This window comes from Melospiza melodia, chromosome 25 (assembly GCF_035770615.1).
Source record: "Melospiza melodia melodia isolate bMelMel2 chromosome 25, bMelMel2.pri, whole genome shotgun sequence".
In the NCBI taxonomy this organism is placed as follows: domain Eukaryota; kingdom Metazoa; phylum Chordata; class Aves; order Passeriformes; family Passerellidae; genus Melospiza; species Melospiza melodia.
The window spans coordinates 9,091,622-9,118,991 of NC_086218.1; the positions used below are offsets into that span (position 1 = coordinate 9,091,622).

The 27,370-nt window shown below is 52.2% G+C and overlaps 2 protein-coding genes across 4 annotated transcripts in view; one reads left to right on the plus strand and one right to left on the minus strand.

The window, feature by feature from the left end:
• The first annotated feature begins 1,921 nt into the window (after nucleotides 1-1,921).
• On the plus strand, nucleotides 1,922-9,225 carry LOC134429449 (hyaluronan and proteoglycan link protein 2-like). Its single transcript, XM_063176623.1, has 6 exons — nucleotides 1,922-2,268; nucleotides 2,452-2,565; nucleotides 3,850-4,200; nucleotides 5,538-5,654; nucleotides 6,276-6,461; nucleotides 8,636-9,225. Exons 2-6 carry the CDS (start codon nucleotides 2,478-2,480, stop codon nucleotides 8,917-8,919), a joined length of 1,026 nt encoding a protein of 341 aa, XP_063032693.1. The 5' UTR covers nucleotides 1,922-2,268; nucleotides 2,452-2,477; the 3' UTR covers nucleotides 8,920-9,225.
• A 3,249-nt stretch (nucleotides 9,226-12,474) lies between these two features.
• The window catches only part of LOC134429446 (brevican core protein-like), a 39,192-nt gene continuing 24,296 nt past the window's right edge, over nucleotides 12,475-27,370 (minus strand). For 2 of the 3 annotated variants that reach the window (XM_063176617.1, XM_063176619.1), the window contains 6 exons: nucleotides 23,785-23,892; nucleotides 22,690-22,848; nucleotides 19,255-19,337; nucleotides 17,225-17,369; nucleotides 15,399-15,581; nucleotides 12,475-12,949 (listed from right to left, as the gene is read on the minus strand). In XM_063176617.1, the coding sequence (XP_063032687.1) occupies nucleotides 12,924-12,949; nucleotides 15,399-15,581; nucleotides 17,225-17,369; nucleotides 19,255-19,337; nucleotides 22,690-22,848; nucleotides 23,785-23,892 (704 nt within the window). In that variant the 3' untranslated portion in view covers nucleotides 12,475-12,923. The remainder of the gene's footprint in view (nucleotides 12,950-15,398; nucleotides 15,582-17,224; nucleotides 17,370-19,254; nucleotides 19,338-22,689; nucleotides 22,849-23,784; nucleotides 23,893-27,370) is intronic. The other variant, XM_063176620.1, reaches the window with a different exon arrangement.

Below are 27,370 nucleotides of genomic sequence, written 5' to 3' on the forward strand. Positions count from 1 at the left end.
AGAGCAAAGCTACGGGCACCTTCTGCTCATCACAGCGATGATCACAAAGTTCTGAGCATTCTGAGCTGGAAGAAGCGTTGGGGAAGATGGAACAGGAAAGCCTTATAAATGTGATTGTCTGGCAAAAGATTTTGAGAATATAGAAACTATAAGTGAGATTGAAATGAAAGGAAGCTTTGAGATCCTTTAATTACTGAACACCTGGAAAACAATGGTGTGCTCACTGAAGGTAATCCCCTTTTGATGGAACAACACCCTCTGCTTGCAGACAGCTCCAAGGCTCAGAGCAGACCCTGCCAGCTTGGCAGAAGGGGTCCAAAGAGGAGTTTTTAGGGTTTATGATGTAACACAGTGTGGTAATGTAATGATTCTTATAAGCTGTATGGAAATGCTATAGGATTTGTATATTGTACTAGATTGGTTAGTGAGAATTACAATATTCAACACAGAAGAAGATTTATTGTGTTGTAACAGAAACCTCACCCTCTTAGGCTTTTAATCTCTTACCCTTTTTACTCTCTTACCCATTTTACTCCTTTGCTCTCTCACCCTCTCAACCCTCTCTACCCCTCTCTTCTCTCAGGCCTGCTCCGAGCTGTGGCTGCAGCTCCCAGCAGGGCCCTGCACCCAGGCCCTGTGCAATAAACCCCAAATCCCAGCAGGGCCCTGCACCCAGGCCCTGTGCAATAAACCCCAAATCCCAGCAGGGCCCTGCACCCAGGCCCTGTGCAATAAACCCCAAATCCCAGCAGGGCCCTGCACCCAGGCCCTTTGCAATAAACCCCAAATCCCAGCAGGGCCCTGCACCCAGGCCCTGTGCAATAAACCCCAAATCCCAGCAGGGCCCTGCACCCAGGCCCTTTGCAATAAACCCCAAATGCCAGCAGGGCCCTGCACCCAGGCCCTGTGCAATAAACCCCAAATCCCAGCAGGGCCCTGCACTTGGCCCTTTGCAATAAACCCCAAATGCCAGCAGGGCCCTGCACCCAGGCCCTGTGCAATAAACCCCAAATTCCAGGACCTGGCTTCAGAGATCTCTTGTCTCCATCCATCCTGACCATCCTACCCCCCGACACTCCTACAAAGAAGCTTCCAGTTCAACCTGCTGCCACCAAAATTGATGCCCCTCCTTGAAAAGAGGCTGGGGGGACTGGGGAGCAGGTGGAGGACAAGGGCACCCCGATGCCTTTCTTCCTTGTGGGGCTGTTTGCTGTGCTGTGTGTGCCATGGCCAGGCCAGGCTGGTGTTGGGGACAGTCACTGCTTGTCCTGTGCCTCCTTTGAGAAAAGCTTCCTCCATCCTTGGAGATGGAGGAAGGAGTTGTGGCAGCCCAGAACACAGCACCATTGTGTGCCTGTGCTCTGCTCCTGGCCAGAGGGGGTGATGGGGAAGCCTCTCTGATGCCTTTTTGGAGGGCAGGATAAATCCAGAGGGACTCGAGTGGTGGGGCAGCCCCCTTGCACAACCCTCCAGAGCCTCAAGGGATGGGAACACCATCGCTCCATCAGGGATGGGGAGAGGGGAATTAAATTAAATTAATTAAATTAACCATTGCCCTGCTGTCTCTGGGCTCACAGAGCCCATCCCAGCACAAGGGGGGACTTTGCCAGCCCAAGAGGTTTTTCCTGAATTCCCAAAGGGAACATCATCCCTCCACCAGGGAGAGGGAGAGGGGAATTAAATTAACCCTTGCCCTGCTGACTGTGGGCTCAGAGAGCTCCATCCCAGCACAAGGGGGGGGTTTGCCAGCCCAAGAGGCTGCTGGAGGCCGATGCAGAACTGAAGTCGTTCACCCTGAATTCCGAGTCGTTTTCCCTGAATTCCCAAAGCTGTGCCCTGCAGATAAAGGGATGTTTGTTACCCGGGCACACTGTGTTTTGCCGAGCAGAACAATAAAGAGAAAGACACTCACAATGGGAAATTGTGCTTCCTCCTCCCCGTGCGCTCCTCGGGGAGGTGTTGGAGAGGGGACAAAATAAAAGAGAAGAAAGCAGGAAGAGACGGTGACAGGGCAGGGCACCATGGGAGCGGGCATCAAGGGCCAGGGGGGTGCCAGGGCACTGCCCGCCCCAGCACGGTGACAGGGGAGGGCTGGCTGGGAGCACCTGCTCGCCACCTCCCGTGTGTCCCCGTGTCACCTCTGTCTCCGTGGGACCCCCAGCCCCACCATGGGGTGTTGGTGACAGAGGAGGGCAGCAGCAGGAGCTGCTCGTGGGCACGGGGCATTGGATGGGCACAGCGGATCCCCCAAGGACCTGGCTGGGCACGGTAAGAGAGCGGGGCAGTGCCAGCAAGGAGGGTTGGCACGGGCTGTGGGGTCCTGCAATCCATGTCCTCTCTGCACAGCAAATGCCACAGAGACCCCCCCCCCGAGCAGGGTGAGACCCTCCGGGCCCCCCCAAAGCTGGGATGTGTCCCTCTGCATGTCCCTGACCCCTGTGTTCCCCCCAGGCTCTGTCCTGCCCCCGGCTCTGAGGATGCACAGGCTGCTCCTGCTCGGCTGCCTCTGGCTCCTGGCAGCACCCCCAGGCTCCAGCATCTTCCAGAGGCCAACGGGGACCCCAGGTAGGGAGCGGGAACTGGGGGGCAGGATGGCGGGCCCTATAGGGTGCAGGGAGTGGGGGACAGGATGTGGGACCCTATAAATATATATATACATGTATATATATACATATGGATGTGGAACCCTGTAGGGTGCAGGGCCTTTGGGGCAGGACATGGAGCCCTATATATATATATATATATATATATATATATATATATATATATATATATGGATGTGAAGCCCTGTGAGGTGCAGGGCCTGGGGGGCAGGATGTAGAGCCCCTGTAGGGAGCAGGGTCTGGGGGGCAGGATCTGGAGCCCTGTGGAGTGCAGAGCCTAGGGGGCAGGATGTGGGGCCCTACATATATGCATATATATGGATCTGGAGCCCTGTAGGTGCAGGGCCTGGGGGGCAGGATGTGGGGCCCTATATATATGGATATATATGGATCTGGAGCCCCTATAGGGTGCAGGCCCTGGGGGGCAGGATGTGGAGCCTTATAGGGTGGATTTCCTGGGGGGCAGGATGTGGAGCCCTATATATATGGATATATATGGATATATATGGATATATATGGATATATATGGATATATATGGATGTGGAACCCTATAGCGAGCAGGGAATGGGGGACAGGATGTGGGGCCCTATATATATATATATATATATATATATATATATATATATATATATATATATATATATATGGATGTGGAGTCCTGTACATGTGTATATATATATGGATGTGGAGCCCTGTAGGGTGCAGGGCCTGGGGGCCAGGATGTGGAGCCCTATATAAATGTATATATATATGTATATTTATTGATATATATATATATATATGGATGTGGAGCCCTTGTAGAGTGCAGGGCCTGCAGGGAGGACTGGGCACTGCTGTTTGGACTCAGTGCTGGAGAGGGGAGGTGATTTTGGATGAGTCCAGCCCGGGCAGGAGCTGAGCTGTGCCTCCTGAAGGTGCAGGAGAGGTGCAGAGGAGCCAGGATGGATGATAGAAACCATCAGATGCTGCTGAGAGTTGATGCAGAGGGGCCGGGATGGATGATAGAGACCATCAGACACTGGAGAGGGTTGATGCAGAGGAGCCAGGATGGATGATAGAGACCATCAGACACTGGAGAGGGTTGATGCAGAGGAGCCAGGATGGATGATAGAAACCATCAGACACTGCTGAGGGTTGATGCAGAGGGGCCAGGATGGATGATAGAAACCACCAGATGTTGGTGAGGGCTGAGGCTGCTCAGGGGGTGTCAGAGGAGTGGTGCTGAGCCCGCCTGGGGGGCTGCAGCCCCCCTGCACCTGCAGTACCTGCTGGAGCCCCTGCACCCCACGGTGCACACGCAGCGCGGCGCCACGGCCACCCTGCCCTGCGTGCTGCGCGCCCTGCCTCGCAACTACCGCGTCAAGTGGAGCAAGGTGGAGCCGGCCAACTACGGGGAGAACATCATCATCATCACCAACGGGCTGTTCCACAAGAACTACGGGCCCCTGAGCCCGCGGGTGCGCCTGCGGCACAGCCACCGCTACGACGCCTCGCTCACCATCAGCGACGTGGCGCTGGAGGACGAGGGGCGCTACCGCTGCCAGCTGGTCAACGGGCTGGAGGATGAGAGCATCTCGCTCACGCTGCACCTCGAGGGTGAGATTGGAATCATCTCTGGGAGATGAGAGCTGCTAATGCTGCCAGCTCACCAATGGGCTGGAGGATGAGAGCATCTCGCTCACACTGCACCTCGAGGGTGAGATTGGGGTACAGCCCTGGGGAATGAGGGCGTCTCACTCACGCTGCACCTTGAGGGTGAGCTTGGGGTGCATTATAACAGTCTGAGGTTTTGGGGTCCATCTGACCCCGGCTGCCATTGGTGTCTCTGGTAAACAAAGTCCCCCAACAAAGGCAGGAATGATGTGCCTGACTCGATCTTATCAGAAGGCTAATTGATTACTTTATTATACTATATTATATTAAAGAATACTATACTATACTAAAGAATACAGAAAAGATGCTACTGAATGCTAAAAAGATAATGAAAACTCATTACTCTTTCCAGAGTCCCAACACAGCTTGGCTGTAATTGGCCAATGAGTCAAAACAACTCACACTGGAGTCCAATAAAAAAATCACCTGTGGGTAAACAATCTCCTAACACATTCCAGACAAGCACAACACAGGAGAAGGAAATGAGATAAGAATTGTTTTCCTTTTCTCTGAGGCTTCTCTTGCTGCTTTTCAGCTTCCCAGGAGAAAAACCCTGGGCGAAGGAATTTTTTCAGAGAATGTGAATGTCACAGATGTCCCAGATAGAGGAGTACCACTCAGCACAACCTGCCCAGGTCCCTCAGGCAGGCTCCCAGCCGCAGGCAATCTTAGCAAGCGGCTCAGCTCTTAAGCGAGATCAGCTCTTTGGTGAATTCAGCTCTTTAGTGATTTCAGCTCTTTGCTTGCTAAGTGCCTCTGCAGATGCAGGGATGAGAGAGGAGAAGTGTTGTGTGAGGTTCCATAGTGTCTTAATTAGCAGCTTCTGTGAAGGGTGACAGTGACAGCTCTTGTCCTGAACCCACATACCCTATATAAAGCCCTAGTTCTGCCTGAACTGGGCAGAAATTGGGTTTTATATAGGGTATGTGGGTTTTGGGAAATAGTCCAAGAGTAAGGGTCGAGGTGAATGTCACCTGTGGTCTTAGAGAGAGATAATGAGGGTCTGAAGGCAGAAAAGAGGTCTCTTGGTCCAGTCATCATGACTAGGCATTTCTTATCTTCTTATCAATTGACATTGCAGGCCCTGTGGCTGCTACAGTCCATCCCTGGGGGATGTGGCAGGAAGGGGATGCTCAGCTGGAATGTGCCTGTGGCTCTGTGCCTCCACCCCCATTGCATCCCCATTCCCCAGCCTTAAATTCAGCACTGAATCCCCAGGGGTGTTGAGTCAAAGCCTCCTTGGGCAGAGCAATGCCCTCACCCCATCTCTGTCCCCCCAGGTGTTGTCTTCCCTTACCAGCCCAGCAACGGGCGCTACAAATTCAACTACCACGAAGCCAAGCGAGCCTGCGAGCAGCAGGACTCCCGCCTCGCCACCTACCAGCAGCTCTACAAAGGTGAAGCATCCAAAAAACCTCCTTTTCAGCCCAAACCCACGCCTGTCTGGGGATGGGGAGGGGGGAAACACCAGTGTTATGGATATGAACGAGGTGAAACTTTCTCTGGAGAAAGAGGTTCTTGTTTATTAAAATGGCTGCAAGGAATGGAGTACCCAGGATAAGCCTGAGGGCCCAAACAGCCAAAAACAGAACGGTGTGCTACCCCCAAGTGCACTGGGTTGTCCCCACAAAACAAGTTTCCAAAAAGAACCTAGACCCAATTAACTCCCCCATTTATAGCCACCTTTGAGTCCAGGATTGGTCCATTTTGGATCTGCATGGTGATTGATCGATTTCCAGGCTTCTCATTGGTCTTTAACACCATTCATTCTGGACCAACTGTTTCTGCAGGGCTTCGAATGATTGCTCAGATCTTCCATCCAATCTCGCTTTGACCTCACCTTGCCCTGCCAGACTGCCCTTCCACCAAACCCTGGACCCTTCTCCTAGAACATTCTAAAAACCTCCCCTCTTAACATAATACAATTAATATAACATAATTAATACAATATAATTGAACTATAATTTAACATAACTTTTACCTACAACACCATGACTGAGCTGCCTCTCTCCCCACAGCCTGGACAGAGGGGCTGGACTGGTGCAACGCTGGCTGGATCCTGGATGGGACCGTGCACTACCCCATCATCAACTCGCGGGAGCCGTGCGGCGGCCGCCTCCTCCTGCCCGGGGTGCGCTCCTACGGCGCCAGGGACAAGCAGAAGGACAGATTCGATGCTTTCTGCTTCACCTCTGCCCTTCAAGGTAGTGCTGCGTTCCCCTGTGCTGCTCACAACGCCCCCGAGCCCTGCTGCCCACCTGGATCTGCAGCAGGTTGTTTCGTGTATTTGCGGGGTACGCAGATGTCTTGGTTTGGAAAGAGAGGAGTCCGCTAAGGAAGGCAGGAGGCTCCCCTGAAATGGAGAATGTAAAACCCTCCCCACCCCTCCGAATTGCTATAAATTTTAAATTAAGGGGCTCTCGGGCAAAAATATGGGAGCAGGAAATAACAGTTCTTTAATAGGGAAGGGAAATATAAGAAGATAAAATAAACAATGCAGTTCACTAGAACAACACTGACAGAGTCAGAACCCAACCTGACACTCTGTGGGTCAGGGTGTTGGTGGCAGTCCCATTGGAATTGTGGCTGCAGCCCTCCTGAAGTGTCAGGTGTGGCTCTGTTGGAGCAAGGGGGATCTGTAGAGAAGGATGTATTCTTCCTCTGAAGATCCAGTGGAGGAAGAGGCAGCTGCTGTTCCTCTGGCGAATCCTGTGGAGAAAGCCGTGCTGGTGTCTCAAAACTCTGGATTATATCTGGGTAGCAATGCTTGGCTCCTCCCTCTGGATGGAGCATTTCCCAATGGGATGCTGTAGTTCTTATCAGCCATGCAGTGACATTCAACATGCTGTTATCAGCAATGTCCCCTCCCGAGGGAGGTGTGAATGTGGTCACACAAAGAGAGAGATAAAGCAAACTGCCCACTTGACAAAGATAATCTGCCATGCAGATGGTAATGGAAAACATCTTGCATTGCAATCTGGAACACCAGATGAAGGAAGGAGTGATGAATCTTACTCCATGTTCTTAGGAGGCTGATTTATTATTTTATGATGTATATTATATTAAACAACGCTATACTAAAACTATGTTAAAGAATACAGACAGAAGGCTAAAAGATACTAATGAAAAATTCGTGACTCTTTCCAGAGCCTTGACACAGCTTGGCTGTGATTGGTCATTGAGTCAAAAACAATTCACATGAAACCAATGAAACAACCGCCTGTTGGTAAACAATGTCCAAACCACATTCCAAAGCAGCAAAACACAGGAGAAGCAAATCAGAGAATTGTTGTTTTCATTTTTTCTCTGAGGCTTCCCAACTTCCCAGGAGAGAAATCCTGGGCAAAGAGATTTTTCAGAAAATATGATGGTGGCAGTTGTTTGCAGGAAAGGTGCTCACGTGCTGTGTCCCCCCTCCATCCCCCAGGCCAGGTCTACTTCATCTGGGGCCACCTGAACTTCAAGGCCACATGTGGACTTTCATTCACATGAAACCAATGAAACAACCACCTGTTGGTAAACAATGTCCAAAGCAGCAAAACACAGGAGAAGCAAATCAGATTGTTTTCATTCCTCTTTGAGGCTTCTCAGCCTCCCAGGAGAAAAATCCTGGGCAAGGGGATTTTTCAGCAAATATGACAGTGACGGTTGTTTGCAGGAAGGTTGCTTACCTGCCGTGTCCCCTCTTATATTGGAATATTACCAATATAGCCAGATGGGACGTGCCTGAGCTTGTCTGGCCCTTGATGCTGAACAAAATAGTGGCAACTGTGGTGTTTCACCCCAGAGACACTTTTGGCCGGCTGGGTGTGTGGTGTTTCACCCCAGAGACACTTTTGGGTGGCTGGATGTTGCAGTTGGGTGCATGGAGACAAATCCAGGCCTGCAGGAGCTCTGGTGATGATGGGATGGATCTTCCCCCATAACAGGGTCTCTTCCTTGGGTTTATCTCTGCTGGAGAAGCTTTAAGGTGATGGTGAAGGAAAGGAGTTGATTCTGATGGAGGGTTTGGATCCAGAGCTTTATTCTGGCCCACAGGCCTCTGAATGCAGCACCAGCTCCAACAGAACTCCCTGAGCCCGTGGTTGCTGCTCCTTTGAACCCCAGGGAGAGGGGCAGGGAAGGGGTAGGAAGCCACCAACCAGGGACAGGAGGGGAGGGACAAAGGGACAAAGGACACCTGGATGGCCCAATGCCCCCCCAGGGGTTTGAATGTGCCAATCACTCGATTCCTTCTGGAATTCCAGGACTGGCAGACAGTGCTGGGAGGGAAAAGGAGAGGTGACTGACACACCTGGGAGGGAATTATCAGGGGAGGGACCTGAATTTCTGAGCTAAACCCTGAAATCACAACAGCAACACCCTCTCCATCCCCCAGGCCAAGTCTACTTCATCCGGGGCCACCTGAACTTCAAGGAGGCGGCGCAGGCGTGCCGAAACCAGGGTGCTGCCCTGGCCAAGGTGGGCCAGCTCTACTCAGCCTGGAAGTTCTCCCAGCTGGATCGCTGTGACGGGGGCTGGCTGGCGGACGGCAGCGTGCGCTACCCCATCACCACGCCCCGGCAGCGCTGCGGAGGGCTGCCCGAGCCCGGCGTGCGCAGCTTTGGCTTCCCCAGCAAGGAGATGAGGACCTACGGCTCCTACTGCTTCGTGGGCAAGTGAGGACATGTGGCCGAGAAGATGGGACACCGCTGGTGTGGCGTTTGTTTGAGGACACACAGGACAGCGCTGGTGTGGCGGTGTTTGAGGGTCCCCAGGATAAGGGAAGACATGAGAACACCATGTTTGAGAAGGCTGATTTATTATTTTATTGTATGTATTATATTAAAGGAAAATTAAATACTAAAACTGTACTAAAAAGAAGAGAAAGGAGGACCTACGGCTTCTACTGCTTTGTGGGCAAGTGAAGACATGGGGCTGAGCAGCTGGGACAGCGGTGGTGTGGTGATGTTCGTTTGGGGACACAGGGGACAGACAGTGCTGGTGGGGTGGTGTTTGAGGGTCCCCAGAACAAGGGAAGACATGAGAACACCATGTTTCACAAGGCTGATTTATTATTTTGTGATGTATATTATATTAAAATGATACACTAAAACTATACTAAAGAAAGAGAAAGGAGGATCTACGTCTCCTACTGCTTCATGGGCAAGTGAGGACACAGGACTGGGCAGCTGGGGCACCAAACCAGGGGTGGGCTGGGCACCAAACCAGGGGTGGTTTGGTGGCATTTGAGGACAAAGAGGACAGCGCTGGTGTGGTGGTGTTTGAGGGTCCCCAGGACGAGGGAAGAGATAACAACGTTGTGACTCCATGTTTCAGAAGGCTGATGTATTATTTTATGATGTATATATTATATTAAAAAAAAATATATACTAAAGAAAGAGAAAGGAGGACCTAGGGCTCCTGCTGCTTCGTGGGCAAGTGAGGGCACGGGGCTGAGCACAGGGGACAGCCCATGTGTGATGGTGTTTGAGGGTCCCCAGGACGAGGGGAGAGATGAGAACACCTTGACTCCATGTTTCAGAAAGCTGATTTATTATTTTATGATTTATATTATATTAAAGGAAAATTATGCACTAAAACTATGCTAAAGAAAGAGAAAGGAGGACCTATGGCTTCTACTGCTTTGTGGGCAAGTGAAGACACGGGGTTGAGCAACTGGGACAGTGCTGGTGTGGTGGGGTTTGAGGGTCTCCAAGATGAGGGAAGAGATGAGAACACCATGTTTCAGAAGGCTGATTTATTATTTTATGGTGTCTATTATATTAAAGGAAAATTATATGCTAAAGCTATACTAGAGAAAGAGAAAGGAGGACCTAGGGCTCCTACTGCTTCATGGGCAAGTGAGGACACGGGGCTGAGCACAGGGGACAGTGGTGGTTTGTTGGTGTTTGAGGGTCCCCAGGATGAGGGCAGAGATAAGAACACCTTGACTCCATGTTTCAGAAGGCTGATTTTTTATTTATGGCATATAAATTTTATATTAAAAGAAAATGCTATACTAAAACTATACTAAAGAAAGTGAAAGGAGATATCAGAAAGCTAGAAAGGAATAAATAATAAAATCTTGTGACTGACCAGAGAGTCCAACACAGCTGGACCGTGACTGGTCATCAAGTAAAAACAATCCACATGAGACCAAAGATGCACCTGTTGGTGAACCATCTCCAGACCACATTCCACCACCATCAGTTATTGTTTGCCTTTCTTTTCTGAGGTTTCTCAGCTTCTCAGGAGAAAAATCCTACTGAAAGGATTTTCATAAAATATGTGAGTGACAGTGGTGGGTCACCAGAGCTCATCACCTGGGCAGAGAGGTGGAGGTGAGGAAGGAGGGGTGATCTTCTCCCAGAAGGTTTGGGTGGTTTGTGCATCCTCTGGTAGGGCTGGGTGTGGGTTCTTGGTGCATCCCCTGATGGAAAGGGTGCCCATGTCCCACCCCAGCAGGCTTGTGGGGTGTTTGGGACTCCCTGTGGGGTGTTTGGGACGTGTTATGTGTTTGGGATTCCCTATGGAGTGTTTGAGACAACTTGTGGGGTGTTTAGGACAACTTGTGGGGTGTTTGGGACACATTATGGGGTGTTTAGGACTCCCTGTGGGGTATTTGGGCCTCTCTGTGGGGTGTTTGGGACATGTTGTGGGGTGTTTGGGACTCCTCATGGGGTGTTTGGGACACGTGGGGTGTTTGGGACTCCTCATGGGATGTTTGGGACATGTTGTGGGGTGTTTGGGACACCTTGTAGGGTGTTTGGGGTGTTTGGGATTCCCTGTGGGATGTTTGGGACACCTTTGTGGGGTAATTGGGACTCTCTGTGGGGTGTTTGGGACATGTTGTGGGGTGTTTGGGACATGTTGTGGGGTGTTTGGAACACCTTGTGGGGTGTTTGGGACTCCTCATGGGGTATTTGGGACTCATTATGGGGTGTTTGAGACACATTATGGGGTGTTTAGGACTCCCTGTGGGGTATTTGGGACTCCCTGTGGGGTATTTGGGACTCCTCATGGGGTGTTTGGGACTCCTCATGGGGTGTTTGGGACTCCTCATGGGGTGTTTGGGATTCCCTGTGGAGTGTTTGACACAACTTGTGGGGTGTTTAGGACAACTTGTGGGGTGTTTGGGACACATTATGTGGTGTTAGGGACTCCCTGTGGGGTATTTGGGACTCTCTGTGGGGTGTTTGGGACATGTTGTGGGGTGTTTGGGACATGTTGTGGGGTGTTTGGGACACATGGGGTGTTTGGGAGTCCTCATAGGATGTTTGGGACATGTTGTGGGGTGTTTAGGACACCTTGTAGGGTGTTTGGGGTGTTTGGGATTCCCTGTGGGATGTTTGGGACACCTTTGTGGGGTATTTGGGACTCTCTGTGGGGTGTTTGGGACATGTTGTGGGGTGTTTGGGACTCCTCATGGGGTGTTTGGGACACATTATGGGGTGTTTGGGACGTGTTATTTGTTTGGGATTCCCTGTGGAGTGTTTGAGATTACTTGTGGGATGTTTAGGACAATTTGTGGGGTGTTTGGGACACATTATGAGGTGGTTTATCCCTGTTTCTGTGACTCCTGGGGGTGTCTCTGAGATTTGGGGGCATTTTGGGGTGGTTTGTCGCTGGTTTTGGTGGCTCCTCTGGTGTCTCTGTGCCCAACTGTGGCACTTTGGGTGGTGTCTGTGGCTCCTGGGGGTGTCTCTGGGATTTGGGGGCATTTTGGGGTGGTTTATCCTTGTTTCTGTGACTCCTGGGCGTGTCTCTGGGATGTGGAGGCATTTTGGGGTGGTTTCCCCCTGGTTTTGTGGCTCCTGGGGGTGTCTCTGAGATTTGGGGAATTTTGGGGTGGTTTATCCCTGTTTCTGTAGCTCCTGGGGTGTCTCTGGGATTTGGGGGCATTTTGGGGTGGTTTGTCGCTGTTTTCGGTGGCTCCTCTGGTGTTTCTGTGCCCAACCGTGGCACTTTGGGTGGTGTCTGTGGCTCCTGGGGGTGTCTCTGGGATTTGGGGGCATTTTGGGGTGGTTTATCCCTGTTTTTGTGACTCCTGGGGGTGTCTCTGGGATTTGGGGGCATTTTGGGGTGGTTTATCCCTGTTTTTGTGGCTCCTGGAGTGTCTCTGTGCCCAGGCTCTCCCCTGCTGCCACCCTCCTTGCTTTGGGGCTGTGCAGTGCCACCCACCACTGTGCCAGTCCCGCCCGCCCCCCCAAATAACCAGCTCACCACTCTGTGCCATCTGTTTACTGGTTTTAATGCCCACAGCAGCACAGGGAGGGGGTTTGGGCAGCAGGTCCCCGCTCCAAGCCTGCTGCAGCAGCTTCTGCCTCTCCAGGGAGGTGCAGGAGCCCCCCCAGGCCCCTCTGGGTGGGTGCTGAGCTGCAGCAGAGCCCGGGTGTCCCCATGCCAACCCCCAGCTGCATGGGAGGGTGATGCTGGCACGTTTCTGCCCGTGGTGTCTCCTCTGGATTTCAGCTCTGCTGTGACTTCGAGGACAAAATTCCTGTGCTGCATTTTGGGGCTCTGGGGGCTCCCTTCAATGGGCTCTTTTAATTTTTTTTTTTTAGGATATTTTTGTACAGATATAAAACAAACAAAGGGGGCAGACACCCAACAGCGAGGTTTCACTCCATGGAGGTCTCCCAGTGCTGTCGCCATCCACACCAGTCCAGGCACTGGGGACCCCCTCACTTGTTGGGGGGCTCAGCCACACCTGGGGGGACACAGAAGTGCCAGATGAAGGGAAAGCACCACCAAAGGGGTGTCAGAACCCAGCACATCCCTCTGGGTGTCCAGAGTTGTCGAAGACCCCGTCAGGGGGCTCGGACACCCTGATGTAGTATATGATAGAGATAATTCATGCTATTAATGTATAAAATATTGTAAGATCCAAACTATGTCTTTTGACCACCCTGGTCAGGAGCAGTGTCTTATTCATATTCATCTAGTTCCAAGACTATGTTGAGATAACTTTGGGGTTTTTAACATAAGAATGGAAACTTCCAGGTGATAATCACCTGCTTCCCTGGGTGCCAGGACCACTCAAGAGTGATTTTCACCTCGAAGATTGCATCGTGGACCACCCTGTTACATGTGAATACTGACTGCCCTTGGCTGTGGTGGTTTTTGACGATCAAAATTCAATCTCACTGACAAATTAATAAATCATTGCTAAATTTTCTTATAAGTTGGCCCTCGATTTGATCATTTATAACACTGGCATGCTGCCCAGAACACCTGGGGATTTGATTTTGACCCTTGGAGCAAGTTGCCAGCTTTGTATGAGGACCTGAAAGTCACACAGGTTTGAATGGAGTAATAACAAAATGATCACAGGGTGAAAAAGTAGATTTTAGGATTTTTGATTATGGGGACAAGATGGAGGAATCTGGGCATGTCCTGCCTTTCTTTCTTCTTCCTCTTGTTCTCCATTTTCTGCTGTGATGTTGACACTGAGGGATTGGTTTAGAGTAGAAGTGCACTGTCTAACAGAGGCAATGGGTATTGGGAAGTAATTATAAATATGTTATATTTAGAGTACAAGCTCACTGTCTAACACAGGTGATGGGTATTGGGAATTAAGTGTAAATATGTTATATTTGGAATAGAAGCTCACTGTCTAACATGGGTGATGGGTATTGGGAATTAAGTGTAAATATGTTATACATAGTTTGCAGTATAAAAGGACAATACAGAGAGTGCCTGTGGCTGCCTTGCTGAGCAGAATCCACAAAATCAGAGGGTTTTGGGAAAGCTGCAAAAGGCAGGCCTCAGATACAGCAGAACTGTGGTTAGAGCCAAGCAGCAGCCATGAGATAGGTCAGCAGAAAAATTGTTTAAACTGTAGAAAAAGCAAGAACAAATAGAACAATGGCCTGTGTATTAACGCTTGTCTGAATAGCTCTCTAAGCTGCAGAAAGTTTATCTAGCAAGATATTAGGAAGGTTAAAGGTTAATAATGGAGCTCTGTGCGTTGTGTTTTAAAGCTCACAAGCAGGTATTGTATAGGAAATAAGTAAGCATTGTTTCAACCAAAGGTACCTGTACTTATGGTAATTGAATAGAACTACTGTCAATGTGCTTTTGCTTTGTGTGATTGGTCAAGAAGCTTATAAAGTAAGTTGTAACATTAAGATTTTGGCTTGCTGCCTGGAATGTGAGCTGCTGGCATCTTCCCATTGTCATAACCATGTAACGAGACTGATGCTGAAAAAAAAAACAGCTCGAGGCACTTCCCAGAGCAGCCCCATCTCATTCGCATCTGTAAATAGCCCCCCTTGCTGGTGTCACAGACCTCAGCTGGGCAGAGAGAATATTTTATAGATAACAATTAATAAACAACCTCAAGACCAAAAAGTGAAAAGTCCAGATTAGTTCTTCAGCCACGTGGGCCGAAACAGAGACATCCTGCACATCTATTGAAGATTGCAATGCAAGATGTTTTCCATTACCATCTGTATAGCAGATTATCTTTGTCAAGTGGGCAGTTTGCTTTATCTCTCTCTTTGTGTGACCACATTCACACCTCCCTCGGGAGGGGACATTGCTGATAACAGACTATTGAATGTCACTGCATGGCTGATAAGACTATAACTATAACATCCCATTGGGAAATGCTCCGCCCAGAGGGAGGAGCCAAGCATTGCTACCCAGATATAATCCAGAGTTTTGAGACACCAGCATGGCTTTCTCCACAGGATTCCCCAGAGGAGCAGCAACTGTCTCTTCCACTGGATCTTCAGAGGAAGAATACATCCTTCCCTACAGATCCCCCTTGCTCCAACGGAACCACATCTGATACTTCAGGAGGGCTGCAGCCACAATTCCAATGGGACTGCCACCAACACCCCACAGGGTGTCAGGTTGGGTTCTGACTCTGTCAGTGTTGTTCTAGTGTACTGCATTGTTTTATTTTATCTTTATTTTCCCTTCCCTATTAAAGAACTGTTATTTCCTGCTCCCATATTTTTTCCTGAGATCCCCTTAACTTAAAATTTATAGCAATTCGGAGGGTTGGGGTGGGTTTACATTCTCCATTTCATGGGAGCCTCCTGCCTTCCTTAGCGGACTCCTGTCCTTCCAAAACCGAGACAACATCTCGGGGCAGCAACTCTCAACACAACCCGAGATGGGGGGGGTTCAGTGGGGGGCTCAGCACTCACCAGGCCGGCAGGAAAGCTGGGGGGGCTCCCAGGTGCCATCCTCGCGGCAGCGGATGATGGGCGAGCGCCGCGGGGCGAGCCCGGGCCGGCAGCGGTAGCGGGCGGTGGAGCCGATCTCGTAGCGCTGCTTGGCTCTGCCGAAGGCTCGGGCGTTGATGAGGGCGGGGGGGGGCCCACACTGCACTGCAAGGATGGGGGGTCATTGTAGTAAAGCCCCCCCAGCCCGGAGCACAAACAGGAACATTGCATTTCCCAGCCCGGAAAGCCCAAAGGGGGATAAAGTCCCCCCTAGCCCTGAGCCCCAACAGGGGCATTGCAGTAAAGCCCCCCCAGCCCAAAAAGCACAAACGGGGGTAAAACCTCCCCAGCTTGGAGCCCAAATGGGGGTAAAGCCCCCCCCCAGCTCAGAGCCCAAATGGGGGCATTGCAATAAAGCCCCCCCAGCTCGGACAACCCATACAGGGCATTGCAGTAAAGCCCCCCCCAGCCCAGAGTTCAAAAAGGGGGAATTTCAATAAAGCCCCCCCAGCCCAGAAAGCCCAAACGGGGGTAAAGCCCCTCCAGCCTGGAGCTCTAACAGGGGTAAAGCCCCCCCAGCTTGGAGCCCCAACAAGGACATTGCAGTAAAGCCCCCCCCCCCAGCCCAGAGCACAAACAGGGGAATTGCAATAAAGCCCCCCCAGCTTGGAGCCCAAACAGGAACATTGCATTTCCCAGCCTAGAAAGCCTGAACAGTGGTAAAGCCCCCCCAGCCCAAACGGGGGTAAAGCCCCCCAATCCCAGAGCCCAAAAAGGAAGAATTGCAGTAAAGCCCCCCCAGCCCAGAGCCCAAAAAGGGGGAATTGCAGTAAAGCCCCCCAGCCCAGAGCCCCACAAGGGCATTGCAGTAAAGCCCCCTGCCCTGAAAGCCTAAAGGGGGTTAAAGCCCCCTCCACCCAGAAAGCCCACACAGGGTAAAGCCCCCCCCCCCCCCCAGCCCGGAGCACAAACAGGGGAATTGCAATAAAGCCCCCCCAGCTTAGAGCCCAAACAGGGGAATTGCATTTCCCAGCCCAGAAAGCCCAAACAGAGGTAAAACCCCCCCATCTCGGAACCCAAATGGGGGTAAAGCCCCCCCAGCCCTGAAAGCCCAAATGGGGGTAAAGCCCTCCCCCATCCCAGAGCCCAAAAAGGGGGAATTGCAGTAAAGCCCCCCCAGGTTGGAGCAAGCCCCAAAAAGCCCAAACAGGCTGAGGGCCCCATGCCCAGGACTCGTTTCCCCGCTGTGGAGGTGGTAGCAAAGCCCCTCCTTGGGGTGGGGGGGTGAGACAGAGTGGAAATTTTCCAGAAATCCGTTTTGATTGAGGTGAAATGTACATCTTTGTGTTAGCTCTGTAGCTTGCAAACATTGCTGTTTAATCTGACTGCCCGTTCTCCTGAAAATCAATGCTCTAAGAAACTGCTTCAGTGAAGGACAGAGATTAAAGGGGAGGGCAGACAGAGCAGGGCAACCTGACCCAGGAATTCTTGCTGATAAAGAAAAATTAGCGGCAAATGTCACGCAAAATTTGTAAAAATGAATATGTATGAACCTACTGTGAACTTGTGAAACAATGAAATTATGACCAGTTGTGCAATTACTTGCATGTGGATTTGAGAGGGAGCTAAAAAAGGATCTGGAATTCCCAGAGGCACTCATGTCATTTTAAGGGGAACCATCCTAACAATCGCTGCAATAAACATGCAACTTTCACAAATTTACAAACGTCACAAATTTACAACTTTACAATTTCACAAAAATCGTGCGGTTTGCTTGCTCCCACAAATCAGGGTCCAGCCCAGCTTACCGAGCCCCATCTTGCAGGTGTAGGACAGGTGGTAATTGCAGGGCACATCACTCCATTGCCCACCGTCGTGCCACACGATGACCACGCAGTTCTCCCCCGAGAGGAAATAGCTGTCAGGCTGCCCAGGGTGCCAGTTCTCGTAGAGCTGTGGGCACAGGGGGCACAGGGGGGTGCAGGGGGCATCCAGCACACCCTGCAGGTGTGGGGGCAACATCCTGGCAGTGCCACCCCCGTTGGGACAGAGGTGCCACCTCCATGGCAAAGCCCAGGTGTGGCTCCCTGGGGTTGTTCTTGGATAGAAGTGGAAATAGGATGGGGGGTGGAGAGGGTTAAGAGTATTGTGAAAAATGCATGTATTTTATCATTGGCTTTTTGCAAATATTGAAGTGAATATTATATGTGTTGTGTTAGGAAGTAATGCTGGATTAATTCTCTTAAGTAGTGTGCTAAATATAGTTTTAGGTTATAAAAATTGTTAAAATAGAAACTATGCTATGTGGGATATTTTTTTTAAAGAAAGGACTTGCAGCAAGATAGCAGCCACAGGACACCTGAATCTTTCAGAGAAAGAGAATTTATTGCTCATTATCAGAAGAAATGAACTTCTTCCCACTTCAAAGGTGCTGTTAGGATTCAGAGGAAGAAGTTGATGATGACCAGACAGAATTCTGTATTTGAATGGAATTTATGCATCATGTATGAAGTGTATTAATATGCAATAGGCTCTTGTTTTTAAGAGTTAATCCTCTGTTAACGTGGGTCCTTTTTCGAGCCTGTGCTGCCCAGAAAAAGGCACCTGGACATCCACAACTCTTTGTCTCCATTGTCTCATATTGTCCTAATTCAGTTTGTCCAAATTATTATTACTCTAATTGTATTACTATTTTTATAACCATTGTACTACTATTAAACTTTTCCAATTTTAAAAACAAGTGATTGGCGTTTTTCACAGCATGAACGTGTTTAGGACTAGTGAGAGGTCCATGACTTTCACTTGGACCTGCACCAAGATGAGTGGCTCCTAAAACCACTGTGTTACTATTATCCTTGGAAAGTAAGGAGACTGAGGTTTTATACTCAGATACAAGAGTTAGCAGTTCTCACTGGTTTTACCTCTCCTTGGCCGGTAAGAAGGGTTTAACTTCTATTTTTTAGAGTCTAATGTTTTGGTTGAAACTCTACTTGCAAATGGGGATACCAGAGATTAGTTCAGGTTTGAGGATTAGGAGCATTATGGCGATTTTATGTGGGGCTATGAGGAGATGTTCTGGTGTGGAGGAGTTTTGGACTGATGTGATGTGGGATGGGACAGGGCCTCGGTGTGACCATGTTCACAGGGGTTCTTGGATGAGGGAAGAGATGAGGATCTGACTCCATGTTTCAGAAGGCTTGATTTGTTATTTTATGATATATATTATATTAAAACTATGCTAAAAGAATAGAAGAAAGGATTTCATCAGAAGGCTGGGTAAGAATAGAATAGGAAGGAATGATAACAAAGGTTTGTGACTGGGGCTCTCTGTCTGAGCCAGCCAGGCTGTGATTGGCCATTAATCAGAAACAACCAACATGGACCAATCAAAAATCTACTTGTTGCATTCCACAGCAGCAGATAATCAATGTTTATATTCTGTTCCTGAGGCCTCCCAGCTTCTCAGGAGGAAAAACCCTAGGGAAAGGATTTTTCAGAAAAGATGTCTGCGACATGTCGTTGTGTCATTATGAGCACGCACAGGGTGTTTGAGGCAATAAGGTGGATTGCATAGGGTGAAAGAGGCAATAAGTAGGATTGCAGCTCCTGTTAGGATAATTGTGAAGGCAGATCAGTTGTAAAGTGTGATTACGACTGTCAGTCGTGCTGTGAGCTTTGCTGTTTGTTAGCTTAGCTAGGAGTGGGGATGCTCAGCCAGGTGAGGCAGGCACCTCCTGCTTGGGAGCCCCAAAACCCGAGTTGTGGGGGAGGATAAGGAGGTGCCAGGCTGGCGGTGCCCGCCCTGTGAGGGCACCCAGGGCTTGGCAGCCCCACTTACCAAGGGGCTCCCGTCAGACCACTGGAAATCGCCCTCGATGGTGCGGTCGTTGAGGCCGATCCACTGGTACTCCCTGTACTGGTCTGGGGGACACGGGGGGTGTTGGGGACAGGGACACAGCCAGGTGGCACCTGCCAGGAGAGGCTGAAGGGCTGCTAAGGGACACGGGGTGTGATGGGGACAGGGACACAGCCAGGTGTGGGACGCAAGGACACACACAAGGTGTGTCAGGAGGGGACTGAAGGGCTCCTGGGGGACACAGGGCGTGGTGGGGACAGGGACACAGCCAGGTGCCACCTTCAGGAGGGGGCTGAAGGGATATTGGGGGACACAGGGGATGTTGGGGACAGGGACACAGCCAGGTGGCACCGTCAGGAGGGGACTGAAGGGCTCCTGGGGGACACAGGGCGTGGTGGGGATAGGGACACAGCCAGGTGCCACCTGGGGGACACAGGGGATGTTGGGGACAGGGACACAGCCAGGTGCCACCATCAGGAGGGGCTGAAGGGCTGCTGGGGGACATTTGGTGTGTTGGGGACATGGACGCAGCCTGGTGCCACCTGTCAGGAGGGCACTGAAGGGCCCCTGGGGGACACAGGGCGTGGTGGGGACGGGGACACAGCCAGGTGCCACCTGTGGGACACAGACGGTGTTGGGGACAGGGACACAGCCAGGTGTCAGGAGGGGGCTGAAGGGCCGCGCTCAGGGGGATTTGGGACCTGGGGGTGTCCCTCGTGCTGCAGCAGGAAGGTGCTGGGAGGTTTGGGGACACCCCAAAGGGACATCGGGGAACCCCTTTGCCCCTCAGCCCCGGGGAGGCGGGACAGGAGCGGCCGGGAGAGGGCGGCAGAGCCCGGGACCCGCCCGTCCCCAGCTGTCCCCGCCTGTCCCCGCCTGTCCCTGTGAGTCCCCACCTGTCCCCATCCGGTTCAGCTGGTCTCCACCTGTCCCTGCAGGTCCCCACCTGTCCCCGCCTGTCCCCGCCTGTCCCTGTGAGTCCCTACCTGTCCCTGTGAGTCCCCACCTCGCCCTGCCAGTCCCCACCTGTCCCTGCAGGTCCCTGCCTGGCTATGCCAGTCCCACCTGTCCCTGCAGGTTCCCACCTTGCCCTCCTGGTCCCCACCTGGCTATGCCAGTCCCCACCTTGCCCTGCCAGTCACCACCTGTCCCTGCAGGTCCCCACCTGTCCCTGTGAGTCCCTACCTGTCCCCTCCTGTCCCCATCTGTCCCTGCCAGTCCCCACCTGTCCCTGCAGATCCCCACCTGTCCCCACCCGGTCCTGCTGGTCTCCACCTGTCCCTGCAGGTTTCCACTTGTCCCCGCCTGTCCCTGCCTGTCCCCACCTCTCCCTGCAGGTCCCTACCTGGCTGTGCCAGTCCCCACCTGTCCCTGCAGGTCCCCACCTTGCCCTCCTGGTCCCCACCTGGCTATGCCAGTCCCCACCTTGCCCTGCCAGTCACCACCTGTCCCTGCAGGTCCTCGCCTGTCCCTTCGGGTCCCCACCTGTCCCTGCAGGTCCCCATCTGTCCCTGTAGGTCCTCACTTTTGCCCTGCCGGTCCCCACCTGTCCCCACCCGGTCCTGCTGGTCTCCACCTGTCCCTGCAAGTTTCCACTTGTCCCCGCCAGTCCCCACCTCTCCCTTTCAGGTTCCTGCCTGTCCCTGCTTGTCCCCACCTGTCCCTGCAGGTTCCCACCTTGCCCTCCTGGTCCCCACCTTGCCCTGCCAGTCCCCACCTGTCCCTGCAGGTCCCCACCTGTCTGCACCTGTCCCCACCTGGCTCTCCCAGTCCCCTTTCAGGTCCAGCCAGTCCCTGCCTGTCCCTTTGTGTCCCTTTGTGTCCCTTTGTGTCCCTGTGAGGTCTCTCCTGCCCCTTCCTCCCCCGCCGCCCTCAGTTCCTTCAGGTTCTTTGCTCCCTGTCCTGTTCCCACAGCACTTCTGCCCTGCTCTGCCTTCCCCCATCCCTCCGAGGCTGATTTCAGGCGGGTCCTGGCTTTGCCTTCACATTTACACCCCATTTTCAAATTTACACACCCACCCCTCCGCTGCTCTGCCCACCCATCACCGGACTGTGGGATTTTGTTGGAAAAGGGACGAGATCATGGAGCCCAGCCATCCCCCACAGCCAGGGGCACCTCTGTCCCCAAGTGCCACATCCACAGGTCTCCTAAACCCCTTCAGCCACCGGCAGCATCTCCATGGAGGAACGTTCTCAATATCCAACCTAACCCTGCCCTGGTGCTGCTTCTCCTGCTCCTCAGCCTTTTTCCCTGCGAGCAGAGCCGGACCCCCAAGTGATTCCACCTTGTAAAAAGGGAGAATGTCCCCCCTGAGCCTCATTTTCTCCAGGTTGAGCCCCCTCTGAGCTCCCTCAGGAGTTCCAGAGCCCCTTTCCCAGCTCTGGACACTCTCTGACCCCCAAGTGACTCCACCTTCCAGTCAGGGAACTATTGAAAGTGAAAAGGTCCCCCCTGAGTCCCACCTAAGCTCCCTCAGGTGCTCCAGAGCCCCTTCCCCAGCTCTGTTCCCTTCCCTGGACATTCTCCAGAGCCCAACCCCCAAGTGACTCCACTCTGTAAAAAGTGAGAAGGTCCCCCCTGATCCTCCTTTTCTCCAGGCTGAGCTCTCCCCATAACCCTCAGATGCTCCAGAGCCCCTTCCCCAGCCCTGTTTCCATCCCTGGACACTCTCTGACCCCCAAGTGACTCCACCTTCCTGTCAGGGAACTATTGAAAGTGAAAAGGTCCCCCCTGAGTCCCACCTAAACTCTCTCAGGTGCTCCTGAGCCCCTTCCCCACTCTGTTCCCTTCTTTGGACACTCCAGACCCCGACCCCCAAGCGACTCCATCGTGTAAAAAGTGAGAAGGTGCCCCCTGATCCTCCTTTTCTCCAGGCTGAGTTCTCCCCACACCCCTCAGGTGCTCCAGAGCCCCTTCCCCACTCTGTTCCCATCCCTGGACACTCTCTGACCCCCAAGTGACTCCACCCTGTAAAAAGTGAGAAGTTCCCCCCTAATCCCACCCTGAGCCCCCTCAGGTGCTCCAGAGCCCTTTCCCCACTCTGTTCCCATCTCCGGACACATTTCAGGTGGCTGAACCCGTCTGCTCCCACGTCTCTGCGTGCACCATCCCTGTTCTGTCTGTCTGTCTGTCTGTCTGTCTGTGTCTGTGTGTCCATCCATCCCTGCAGGGCCGGGCTCCACCTCCTGCAGGGCTCGGCAGCAGGGAGGGGACAGCAGTGTCACACACGGGCAGCAGGGAGGGCACAGCAATGTCACACAGCGGCAGGGAGGGGACAGCAGTGTCAGGGAGGGGACAGCAGTGTCACACAGCAGCACGGAGGGGACAGCAGTGTCACACAGCGGCAGGGAGGGGACAGCAGTGTCACACAGCAGCAGGGAGGGCACAGCAGTGTCACACAGCGGCAGTGTCAGTACCGTTGATGAAGTCCTGCTCCTCGGGGGTCAGGATGGTGGCCAGGTGCCCCCCGTGGTGCCGGCACTGGCTCTCGGCGTCCTCCCAGCTCCTCCGGGTGGGGAAGTGTCGGTAGCAGGAGCCCTGGAAGCTGTCCCAGCCCGGGCTGCAGCTCCTCAGGGCTGAGCCGTGCCAGGGCAGAGGGGACAGGGTGAGCACGGAGCCCAGCTCACCCCAAACTCCTCATCGCCCCTCCTGTGTGCCCGCCGGGCTGCTGGGAGCTGGGCAGCGTGGCCAGGGTGCCACCAGGGCACTCACATGGGCACCCAGGGCACTCACATGGCCAGGGTGGCACCAGGGCACTCACAGGCCAGGGTGGCACTCACATGGCCAGGATGGCACCAGGGCACTCACATGGGCACCCAGGGGACTCACATGGCCAGGGTGGCACCCATGGCAGTCACATAGCCAAGGTGGCACTCACATGGCCAAGGTGGCACCAGGACACTCCAGTGGCCAGGGTGGCACCCAGGGCACTCATATAGCCATGGTGGCACCAAGAGCACTCACATGGCCAGGGTGGCACTCACAGGCCAGGCTGGCACCCATGGCCAGGCTGGCACCAGGGCACTCACAGGCCAGGCTAGCACCCATGGCCAGGCTGGCACCGGGGCACACACATGGCCAGGCTGGCACCGGGGCACTCACATGGCCAGGCTGGCACCCATGACCAGGGTGGCACCCAGGGCACTCACAGGCCAGGCTGGCACCCATGGCCAGGCTGGCACCGGGGCACTCACAGGCCAGGCTGGCACCCATGGCCAGGCTGGCACCGGGGCACTCACATGGCCAGGCTGGCACCCATGACCAGGATGGCACCAGGGCACTCACAGGCCCGGCTGGCACCCTTGGCCAGGCTGGCACCGGGGCACTCACATGGCCAGGCTGGCACCCATGGCCAGGCTGGCACCCATGGCCAGGATGGCACCGGGGCACTCACAGGCCAGGCTGGCACCCATGGCCAGGCTGGCACCCATGGCACTCACAGGCCAGGCTGGCACCGGGGCACTCACAGGCCAGGCTGGCACCCACGGCCAGGCTGGCACCGGGGCACTCACGTCTCTCACAGCTGCTGCCCCCGTAGCCGGGCAGGCACAGGCAGGTGAGCCGGGCGCCGTCCTCCACGCAGGTGCCTCCGTTCAGGCAGGGGTTGGGGACACAGCCACCTGCAAGGGACAGCAGCCGTGCTCACCACAGGGCTCAGCACCTCCCCGGTGCCCAGCGGTGCCACCTGGGCATCCTCAGCTCAGAGCATTTCTGCCAGCCTGAGCCTGGGAATTGTACAGGAAAGAACTCGAACAATTATTATCTGTTTCTGTTGTGGTGTGCTGTAATGTCCCATTTTGGCCTTCCAGGTCATCCCCCCAGGTGTGCCTGTACCTCTCTCCCTTCCCCCTTGCCCCCATGCTGAGTGAGTCCTGTCAATCAGGCTTAACATTCCAGCAAGGCCTCGTGTGGTTGGTCAAGTTCAAAGGATGCCCCTATGCCCAGGGGTCATTGGCCTGTCTGGGTGTCATCTTCCCCTGAGACCCTGCCCCTCTCACCTGGTTGGTGGCTCACCTGTACCTCCCCTCCCCCTGTCCCTGAGCTTAAAAAGGTGATCAGACCATGCGGCCGGGTTCTGTTGGAGCAGTTGCTCATGTTCAGACCTCTGTAACCACGGAATAAACCTCTGGACATTAAACCCTCCAGCAGAATCCTCTCCTTTTTCTCTTCACCATCGCCTGAAGCCATTCCTCCTGAGGTAAACGGGGTTCCTAAAAAGCCTGGACTCGTTCAGTGCCCAGCTGCAACCTCCAGCAAGCCAAGGTATCTCTGGGGTGATACACCGCAGTTGCTGCCTTTGGCCCAGCAGCGAGGGTCAGACCGGCCCAGGCACAATCTAACTGGGAATATTGGGAGCATTTTTCCAATATGTTTCTATCAGCATCGGTTGGAGTTGTGCTTCTCCACTCTGTGTTATTCATGGGCACTGATAGTGTGGGATGTTTCTACTTTGAGGCCAATTAGATAATTCTAATTTGGAGCTCACCAATAGTGGGAGATGTTTGTAATTTGAGGCCAGTTAGATGTTTCAAATTTTGAGCTCACCAATAGTGGGAGATGTTTCTGTTTTCAGACCAATCAGATGTTTCTCATTTTGAGCTCACCAATAATGTGATATGCTGCTAATTACAGACCAATTAGATGTGTCTAATTCTGAGCTCACCAATAGTGTGAGATGTTTCTGCTTTCAGGCCAATTAAATATTTCGGATTTTGAGCTCACCAATAGTGTGGGATGTTTCTGCTCTCAGACCAATTAGATGTGTCTCGTTGCTTTGAAGCCAATTAGATTTTTCTGATATTTATTAGATATTAGATGTTTCTGATCTTTAGCTCACTAATAATGTGAGATGTTTCTGCTTTCACACCAATTAGACATTGCTCATTTTGAGCTCACCAATAAAGTGTGAGATGTTTCTACTTTGAAGCCAATCAGATATTTCTAATTTTGAGCTCACCAATAGTGTGAGATGTTTCTACTTTGAAGCCAATCAGATGTTTGTCATTTTGAGCTCACCAATAGTGGGAGATGTCTGTAATTTGAGGCCAATTAGATAATTCTAATTTTGAGTTCACCAATAGTGGGAGATTTTTGTAATTTGAGGCAAATTAGATATTTCCAATTTTGAGCTCACCAATAGTGTGGGATGTTTCTGCTTTCAGACCAATTAGATTTTTCTGATTTTGAGCTCACCAATAAAGTGTGAGATGTTTCTACTTTCAAGCCAATTAGATATTTCTGATTTTTAGCTCACCAATAAAGTGTGAGATGTTTCTGCTTTCAGACCAATTAGATGTTTCTGATTTTGAGCTCACCAATAGTGTGAGATGTTTCTACTTTGAAGCCAATCAGACATTTCTCATTTTGAGCTCACCAATAAAGTGAGATGTTTCTAATTTGAAGCCAATTAGATGTGTCTCATTTTAAATTCACCAACAGTGTGAGATGTTTCTGTTTTCAGACCAATTAGATGTTTCTCATTTTGAGTTCACCAATAGTGAGAGATGTTTCTACTTTCAGACCAATTAAATATTTCTAATTTTGAGCTCACCAATAGTGTGAGATGTTTCTACTTTCAGACCAATTAAATATTTCTAATTTTGAGCTCACCAATAGCGTGAGATGTTTCTAATTTGAGACCAACCACCTTAGAGAGTCCCATTATTAAAGACCCTCTACTCTCACTAAACAAAGCCTTCTGATCCACCTCAAGAGTGGAGTTTTCTTTCCATCCCTGACTCAACATCCTCACCCCTGCAGTGTCCCACAGCAAGCAGGGCTCTGAGCTGCCTCTGGGGCCACCAGCTCTGGGCCAGGTGAGGCTCTCAGGTGCACCAGGAGGTGCCTGGAGCAATCCCACACCTCCCGTCCACCTCTGGGTGTGCACAGCCCAGCATCCCTGGCCCAGAGCTGGCCACACCTGGGGTTTTGGCCTCCCCTGGAGTGCAGAGGTGAGAGATGGATGCTCTTATCTCCCTTTCCTTCAGAGATGGATGCTCTTATCTCCCCTGGGCTCATTGCCACACCAGCCCCTGCCCCACTCCCTCTGCCCGGCTTGGGGCAGACATCTTTTATGAAAAATCCTTTCCTTGGGATTTTTTCCTGCTGAGAAGCTGAGAGGCCTCATGAAAAAAAATTGTAAACAATTATTATCTGCTGCTGTGGAATGCAACAGGTGCATCTGGGATTGGTCTCATGTGGTTGTTTCTAATTAATGGCCAACCACACAAGCCTTTGTCATCATTCTTTCTTTTTCTATTCTTAGCCAGCCTTCTGATGAAATCCTTTCTTCTATTCTTTTAGTATAGTTTTAATGTAATATATATTAATATATATTCATATATATTCATATATATTCATATAATATATATAATATCAATATAATTATTAATATAATGTATATGAATAGAATTTATTAAAATAATAAATTAAGCCTGCTGAAACGTGGAGTCAGATCCTCGTCTCTTCCCTCATCCCCAGACCACTGTGAATGCAACCACACCATTTCCTGCTTTTCCCTGGCTGATGCAGCGTTTTGGGAGGGAAGCACAGACCATAAAGCCTTCGGCACATCCCAGCCCCGTGTCCTTGTCCTGTCCTTCTGGTGTCACCTGCAGCCTGGCCAAGGCTGGTAACTCAGCCAGCACTGCCCCAGGAGCCCGTTGTGGTCATTAATGAAGGCGGAGCACAGCGTGTGCTCCCAGCTCAGTGTGATGAACGGCTGCTGCTCAGAGTCCTTGACCCATTCCAGCCCAATCACGCTCTGTTTTATGCTCCTGGGTTTGTGACAAGGACAATGCTGCCACCCTCACCCTCCCCGTGAAGCGCTGGTGGCTCCCTGTGCAGCCCATCCATCCCCAGGCATGGCACAGGATGGGTGCCCCAAAATGTCCCACGGCTGGCTCCTCCTGGGCATCTCTCCTTGCCAAGGCAAGGGCAGCCATGCCACGGGGTCTGGGCACCCTGCACAGAGCCTCCCTGGTGCCCTGGGGCTGGTCTGGGCACTGCCCTCTCTGTCTGCCTCTCACAATGCAGGAGGAGAGTGGGAACTCGGAATTTTGGGAGGAAATCACAGAGCTGGAGGCTGCCAGGCTGTGG